At 35.0% G+C, this 9,162-nt stretch overlaps 1 protein-coding gene across 1 annotated transcript; it reads right to left on the reverse strand.

Annotated features, from left to right (window-relative positions):
• Positions 1-2,187: 2,187 nt before the first annotated feature.
• Positions 2,188-5,385, reverse strand: LOC112458674. Its single transcript, XM_025022423.1, has 2 exons — positions 3,822-5,385; positions 2,188-3,514 (listed from the first exon to the last, which is right to left on the reverse strand). Exons 1-2 carry the CDS (start codon positions 4,098-4,100, stop codon positions 2,528-2,530), a joined length of 1,266 nt encoding a protein of 421 aa, XP_024878191.1. The 5' UTR covers positions 4,101-5,385; the 3' UTR covers positions 2,188-2,527.
• Positions 5,386-9,162: the final 3,777 nt, after the last annotated feature.

Consider the following 9,162-nt stretch of genomic DNA (forward strand, 5'->3'; position numbering starts at 1 on the left):
AATTTTGTAGCCAAAAGGGTTCACTCTTTACAATGATATATTATATTTCACTAAAATGATTTATTTTGTTGTTAAAAATCGGCACCAAAAAAAATGGCCGACTTCGCCCAGGTCTCTTCTACTCGAGATAACATTAGTAAAGACCATATATGGCACACAAAAAAACTTAATCATGCAGTAAAACTTAAGAAAGCAAATCAGCCAATTACAGTTAAGAACTTTTAAGGTAAATAGCATAACGTAAGTAGTAGCAAATCAAAACTGTTGATTTTCTTACTGCTAACGTTTTACTGCTTAAGTTTTTCTATGTGCCAAGGCCCTATATATCTGTATTACGTCCTCCTACATCCCCACCTCTGGCTAACTTTTCCTTTGCTTCCCAGAAATTCCCGTGTATCCCGTGGTTTAGACATAACATCATTTTGATAGTAACATTATTTAGTTTTTTTATATACATAAAGTTGGACTAATATTTTGCATAGGTTATTGCTTTTTACGAATGTTGTTCGTAAATGGTGTATTTTGATTTGTCTGGCAATTATTGTTATAAGTTACTTTTTTTAGAACTACTGTCAAAAAGTTTTTTTTAAGACTAAATATTTTATCAGGACCAAAAACTTTGTTATTTATTGGTGACTGTCATATTCTTTTCAGTCGCGATGGTAATACGTTTATAACCCGATTTATGACGTTTTTGAAGTATCTTATAGACGTTTTTTTTTTATTTTAAACCATTGTTATATATATTAATTGTAAAATAAAAATTAATAGTACAGCATACAATTTAACAAGTAGGCCTGCAACTCAACCGCCAAAAGCCTTCTAAAATGCGAGTAACCGGCAACGACGAGATAACCAGCTCTAACTATAAAATATCGAAAGTACATTGTGTGACAAGTAAATAAACGAAAGTTCGCTAAAGTTCGCGCGTCGGAACAATACAAAATGGCGTTTTGAACATAGGATTCTTCTTGATTTTTTTTCACATCTTTGGCTTGATAAAATTGAAATTATTAGTATCGAATTTTATTCAAAAAAGTGTAAACTTTAAGAATATGCATTATAAAATAGTCAAATATATCATTAATACAGTGAAATTTGGCGTAAAGTCAAATTTTTCCATATTTTTGTTGTATTTTCTCTAATAAAACACGCCACAACTTTTTTCTGGTTAATTTTTCGACAAAACTGTTCAAATGAAAGTTGTAGAGCGTACTTTTTTACATAAAAAACACCTATAATGGTAGATACAATGCTGCCTAAAAGTGCTTTGATCTCCGTTTAGCGTTGCGTGCGTCCGTCCGTTGCGTTCGCGGTTCGATCCTGCCAGAGCCCCTGGCAGGGAGCCCCTGGCCACAATGCCAGGCAACAGGCAATAGGAACAAAAAATAACCAAAAAATCGTTAATTACAACCTCAAAAATTCGAATGCTATGATTGGTTGGCAACAGGCAATAGGCACAGAATTTCCAACGTGACGGAAACTCTGTGTCTACTGCCTGTGTCACTGTTTATTCTGCATTTATACATGATTTTTTATTTCTATTCCCTGTTCGAATCGACGTTACGATACAAAAAGAAAGCACGTTGACAAACACAGCGATATAAATGAAATGCGCGTTACATTGGCAAAATTAAAACAACTATCTCTACAAAAACTGCCACCTGCATTTTTTACTTTTCTTCAACACTTAAAAAGATGTACGTGGCAAGTATATGTGTGGAAAAATGCTCGTTTCCCAGTCATTGAAATTCTTGATCCAAAAGGGTACGGATGGCAATTAATTAATGGACAACTGATTCCCGTTTATTTTGAAGGTCCTACGAGTTTTCAATTACTACAAAAATATATATGTAACTGTAGTTCAAAAAGTTTTTCTTGCAGAACATCGATTTCATATCCTTGCCGTGCTGCTGATTTGTCCTCCAGTAAAATTTGCAAATGTACTGGAAAATGTGGCAATAATTCAAATGACAAGAGTGAGGATGATGAATAAGTTTCTTCGCGTCAATATATTATATTAAAACATAAAAATTAAAAAAACTTCAAAAATATATTAAAAAAAACAAAAAAGTAAATAAAAAAGTACTGTGACAATTTCAAACTAATCTAAATTTAAATCATTCAAATGATTTCAAAACCATTCCAAATCCAAAAGTGCCGAAAAAAATATAATCGTTCAAATATAATATAATATAAAGCACTAGTTAAAGGAATTTGACGGAAATAAAAATATTCAAAATCGAGTCAATGTGAATAAAATATATAGGGAAAGCACTAAGCCAGTGATTGCTGAGATTAATTCACAATTATTTGCAAGCAGTAATGTCAAAAATAGAAAATTATGGCACTCACGGGTATGACCTTGAATAAGTATTGCGGATCTTCCTTCAACTGTGTGGAGATTAGAGGAAAGATCACCGCTATCAATGCGACTTCACTTTGTGTAGCTGTACTCGATGCTTTTGCATCAGATATTATTTGAGGAATGTCAATCTTAGAATCATTCGGTTTCGTTTCGCTAATGCTATTCGATTGCCGTAACTTTATCATTTTCGATTTCTCGCTGAAGATCGTATTTTTGGATTGGCTTGGCGTACATAGTCAAACTTTCTTCCCACGTTGCTTGAACTGATTTGCCAAGAAGACGTGAAGCATGGTCTATGAGGTACTTTGGGCTTTGAAGGTACGACCAGACCTGGAGCAGTTGGACGAGATCTCTCGTTTTCTTATTGATGTCGACTCTCTGTGTCGGGTAGGTATCGTCCATTAATTGAGATATTTCTTTTTCGTCTTTCTCGTCAGATTTGAAGAATTGAATGAGTTGCAATTTTTTGTTTGTTTGTGAAGTTGTCGACTCGGTTGGCGGCAAAAGTGGTTGATACTCAGTACAAACATATTCATCTTGTTTTCGCGGTTTCGGTAGCGCAGGAGCAGGATCATCTGCGGTCTCCTCACTGAGCCGAATTTCGGAGCGTCTTTTTGTTTCCTTATCGATTCCTTTTCGATAATTAACGGCGTTATAAATCTGCTGCCGCAAATTTTCCATTCCAGATCCCACGGTTTTATTGTTGATCACATCGCTGAAGGTTTTGGGATATTTCTCAGTGATGATCTTTGCAATCCGCTCAGCCGTTCTTCTTGAGTAGTCTTTCAGATCTTGTGTCATATACTCTGCGATACCAGCTACCATTGTTCGCCTGTCGACTTCAAGAGCTCTTTGACCGTTATTGCAGCATTCTGTCAGACGCCTTGGGAATATTTTCCATATGTTGCTTCCCAATACTTCTACGGGGTGCGACGAAGTAATCTGATCATCATGACCCCCTGAAATGCTTGTCGTTGGAGTAGATTGTCCAGCTTCGGAGTTTTCAACAGCACTGTTCTTGGCCAATGATTGCCACGATAAATCCTCCGACAGTAGCATAAGATTTATGGGTGTTTGAGAGAGCTTCGCAATGTCAGAAAGAATTTCGTCATCGTCGATTTCGGTTCCGTCTTCTTCTAATACTACCTGAATGAGAGACGTTATAGAAAATAAAGTAAGTTAATTAAAACAATAACTGCATACACATATTAAATGTGAAAAAGTAAATCTCGAAAAGGTTGCCGAAAGATTTCCAAAAAAACGTCATACGATATCATTATAAGGATAATATTTTCTTCAAACGGCGACGCCCTTGCAGTTTATTGCGCCCTGCAGAAGATTAGTAAAAAGAGGCGTCTTCATGCAAATGTGTAAATCTACCATGCGGCACATGCAACAAAACGGTCAATGCCAACAGTTGAAGAATAAAGAAAAAAAGAAAAGCCGTGTTAACCTTATACACAACGTCAGCCATTTTCAATTTAGCTTTTGCACCAGCAATTAGCTCTGTTAGCGTCGCTGCTTTTATCATTACTTTTCTGGAACAATCGGAATGGCACACTTTAAACAGTGACATGCTGCTGATCTGCAGATCTGCGAATAAAACAATAATAACACCAAAACATAAGAAAAGATATCGAATGCGTAAACATAATGCACAACATTTCATAAAAGTCAAGATACAATTATTTGTGAATTTGTGATGCACCTCCACCATTTCTGAGACACACATAACTTATTGCAGTTTTTCTTTCTTTGCAAAAACCAACCTTCAATATTAGATTCAATTTTACAGAGGGCGAGCAACCAAACCGTAGCTTGGTTTCACGCAAATAATGGTCCCAATATTATATATGTACAGTTTTTCCGTACTTGGCAAATTGTCTAATGATAAACATTCGTATCTGACACATTTTCCGATCTGATAAACGCGAAGATATGGAATAAAAAGCGTCTCCAATACTTCGAATACCATGAATACACATTGTTCATCGCTCAAAAAAATAGACATTTTTCCGATTTCAATATCATATTAATAGCCTTTTTGCCGAATCACTAAACAATCTTCCTTTCTGTACACAATGCCTTTCACCGTTACTTCATTGCACTCCTGAATATTATCGGGAAGACGTACTTTTTCTACTGCTGATTGAATGCTGTCATGATAAATACATTTTTGAAAATTTGACATTTCTTTTATATCAATTTCTGGTCTGATATCTGCACCAAATCGAAATAGACTTTGAAATAGTTCGTGTTTTTCACTCAAAGATTTAATGATATTTTTGTAATTTCGACTGTATCGAAGAACTCGCTTGAAATACGTATGTTTGCTTTTAAAACATAGAGACCAAATCTTCATCAATGGCCCGAATCTCACAATTAATTCAGGGTAATGTCTCAAATAATGATGAAGAGCGAGGCATGATGTATTACCGGCAGGAGGATTCTTGTGCTTCTTAGATAAATGTTCGGTGAAGGAATGCAAAATATCATATTCATTATTGCAGTCTCTAAAAAGACACTTAATTTTTTCTTTTTGTCAAATATAACATTTTAAATGTTTAATAATCGCTCGAGACGAGTCGAATTCTTTCATGCACAGAGGCATCAAACAGATAAATTTTGTATTCACAGTACGAGAAGTATAGGGACTATCGGTTTTTACTCCTCTAAGAACTTTATGTGTTCGCAACAAATGAGATCGTAAGGACACTTGTAGGCATCTTTTTACATCTTTTTACATTCATTAAAACCACAATGGAAGTTTTGAGTGATGTTTAAATGCAATTTTCGATGCTCCAAATACGATGCCAGTTGTTGGGACTGGTAGGCACAAAACTGACATACATACATCTTATCTGAAAAAATTGAAAAAAACTACAATGATGCTCATGTTCTTCTCAAATTTACATATATTTATTTCGGCTTGAAATTTGAAGTAACGCATATCGATGTGAAAAAGGGTGTTATAATTTTTTCAGACACCTTATCTCAGCCATGTAACTTGTGGTATTTTGAAATATTTCTTCCACGAAAATTTGGATCGCTGGACATGTGGAACCATGATGCTGGCAAAAATCACACGAGTCCAACAGTCCAATTTTTCGTTGACAAAATATCTCAAAATATAAATTACTATATACGAAAATAATAGTATAATCGTCTAAGAGGCACTTGTAGTTGACAGAAGGACTAATATTTACATAAAAACGATTGTTAGCGCTCGCCAGCACAAAAAGGTTATGTTCCACGCGGATTCTACGTACTAGCTTTATGTTAACGTGATCGGTTTTCATTATTCCAAATAAATTATTAGTTACTTACTAATTTGTTATTCCTTGTAGTTATATCTTCGACTTATTCACTGTGTACACACTTCACAAATATTTTATTCAACGTGTATCACTGCTTCGGCGAATCAAAAGTCGGTAGTAGGAACCAGAATACGGGCCCGGATTCGGGACTCGGCTGTGACTCTAACCTCTAACACAACAACCTGAACAACCAGCTGTCGGCGATAACAAACAAAACTCGAATCTATCTGATTTTTCTCTGCAGTACTATACGAAGTACGACCATGTGCGTATACGACGCGCGCCACGCACTTGCAGATTAACTCGCACGCCACCACGGACCAATTAGGTGCGCAGGCATCTGCGCACCACTTCGCGGCGCAGATGCCTGCGTTCTCACACTTTGTCTTATAACAGTTGATGTCTTATTGTTTAATAAGGACACATAACATTGAATATTAAATACCCGTTTAAGATTTTTTGGAATACGGAAGGTAATAATACATATTTTTGATTGAAAATGAGAACATTTGTATATAAATTTATTTGCAGCAAACAAAGCATTGAAAATACTATACGACTTTGGATTTTGATTGCGGCGAACTGATAAATACGATGCACTTGAAATTGAATATTATGATATGCGTATAATCTTTCTTTATAACAATTGTCTTTTAAAATTGCAAAGCGCGAATGAAAACAAGAATTTATATATGAATTCAATTTCAAAAGACAATTGTTGTAAAGAAAGATTATACGCATATCATACACCCAAAAAAAAATAATTTTAGTTTTAGCGGAATCCTCTAAATCTTAGCGGATTTTATTCTTGTTTATGGCCTCAAGAGGAATCCTCTAAAATCAAGAGGAAAATATTCTAAGCACAAGCATTTTTACAATTAGAGGAATTTCATCTTGCATCTATAGTCTATAGTACGCGATCTTGTTATTCTTAATATAAATATTTTATTGTTAACAAACCAAACAAATTTTTGAATTTTGCTCTTTCTATAATACATTTGTTTAAACGAAGGCCCCAGATGAGGAGAACACCTCGTAAACAAAAAGTGTTATGTCAGAAGCACTGCTAGTGAGCACGCTCTGACTGGCGAACGCTGGAGAAAGTGGAGAAACCCTCCCGAGCTGCCCTAGATATAAGAGTCGATGTTGAATTTTAATTACGAGTAAGGATACTGGCGATGCGCCGCGTAGCGGGCACGAGCCGAACTCTCGCCGCGCGAGCCCGCGCTGCCGCCCGTCCCGTCGTACAGCCCAAGCTCCAAGTAAACATATATTCCTCTTAATACAAGAGGAAACCCGTTAGAATAATATGTAATAGATTCTTGATGAATAGTCCACTTATTGACAGAGGAATACTCTTTCTGTAAAAGTTTCCGCTTAGAATATGGGATTACAGGAAATTTCACTCTGTTAATAGAATACTTTTTTTTGGGTGTAATATTCAATTTCAAGTGCATTGTATTTATCAGTTCGCCGCAATAAAGTCGTATTGTATTTTCAATGCTTTGTTTGCAACAAATAAATTCATATACAAATGTTCTCATTTTCAATCAAAAATATGTATTATTACCTTGCGTTTTCCAAAAAATCTTAAACGGGTTTTTAATATTCAATGTTATGTGTATTAAATTTCATATCAGTGATTAAAATTCATGTTCGTGTATGAATTTAGCTATACAAATGTAAGCATTTTTATTTTAGATACCCAGTTTGTAAATTTCATTTACCGTGGTATCGTAAATGTGTTGTAAATTTCATATCTTTTTTAACAGTGTATATTAATTGATAATGTTAAATTGTAAATACTTGTACATGTTCCAAAAAATGTCTTATAGAAGACAACTTTTAGATGTCTATGGAAAAATTTGGAAGACGGTTCGAGGACGTTTTTTGGTAATTAAGGGGGTAGTCTTATGTAACACGCTAAAAAGTAAGGTAACTGTTGGAATTTTTTTTGAAGAATCAATGCGACGGATTTTTTTCAAACTTTTAGGGTATTTTATTATACATTTCAAGAGATAAAATAATTTTTTTGTTAAAAAATAATAGTTGTGTTAGGAACTATGAAGGTTACGAGGCTGCGGTTTCGGCGCCGGAGTTGTAAATTGGCGCCTGTTGTACTAGCCTGAAACAAAAATAAAAAAAATTTTCTTATTCTCTATAAAATTACGTTGTCGATGAACCTAAAAAAGAAGGTAAAAGTGCAAAATTAAAGAAACGGCGAGACTTAAAAAAAAAGTTGCAATTTTGACAAAAAATTTTCGTTTTTTTTAAGTCCCTCCGTTTTCTTAACCCTTAGGGTACGGACTATAAAAAAATTCGTTCCGTACGGACATGGGTTAGCCTAACCCGGCGACTTTGATTGACTGTATATCGGGCTGTAATTTGTCAATTGAAACATGTTTTTTTTTGGATCGGAAATTTTCTCAAAAATACAATGGCGTTGATAGATTTATTACATTATTTGTTTAAACAAAGATACATTTGAAAATTTCCATTCACTTCCTCTGAAATAGCGCTACTTTCAAAATTCGCTCGAGTTACGCTAACCCAGTCCGTACCCTGAGGGTTAATTTTGCATTTTTACCTTCTTTTTTAGGTTCATCGACCACGTAATTTTATAGAAAATAAAAAAAATTTTTTTATTTTTGTTTAAAGCGAGTACAACAGGCGCTATAACGCCCGCCGATTTACAACTCCGGTGACGAGACCGCGGCCTCATAACCTCCATAGTTCCTAACACAACTATTATTTTTTAACAAAAAAAATTTTTTTTATCTTTTGAAATGTATAATAAAATACTCTAAAAGTTTGAAAAAGATCTGTCGCATTGATTCTTAAAAAAAATTCCAAAAATTACTTTACTTTTTAGCGTGTTACATGAGACTTCTCCCTTAAAGACGTTATTAAGACATGCGGTTTGTTTAGGATAAACCGGTTTTCCAACGTTCTCTGTTGCGAACCGGTTCAGTTTTATGGTTTGTGAAAGCCATAAAATTGAACCGTCTCTACTCTCAGTGGGTCTATTCTGGTTGCGTTCCGATATTCACTGTCAGTACTAAAAATCTATAGTGTATGTAATGTAAACTATAGATTTTCAGGATAACGAAACTGTCGTTAAGAGTTACAAAATAGGCCCACAGGTTTCTCTTTTCTTACTGCTTATTACAATGTTGTTCGTAAATGGTATATTAATTGTGTGCATTTATTGTTATAAGTTATTTTTTTTTTAAATTACTGTTTTCAAAAAGTGTTTTTATTAGAAGACTAAATACTTTACCTGACAGAACCGGGATTTAGTTGCACATTTTGGGCTGATTTCGTTGTCGACGCCTATTGTCTCCATCTTGCCGCGCGTGCCTCACAATTAGCAACGAGATGTTATAATAACTTAAGACGCGTGACGCTTCATCGCGCGCACACGCGCACGCACACACACACACACACACACACACACACACACACACACACACACAC

The sequence above is a fragment of the Temnothorax curvispinosus genome, unplaced genomic scaffold (genome assembly GCF_003070985.1).
Source record: "Temnothorax curvispinosus isolate PA1 unplaced genomic scaffold, ASM307098v1 QBEX01009094.1, whole genome shotgun sequence".
Classification (NCBI taxonomy): Eukaryota; Metazoa; Arthropoda; class Insecta; order Hymenoptera; family Formicidae; genus Temnothorax; species Temnothorax curvispinosus.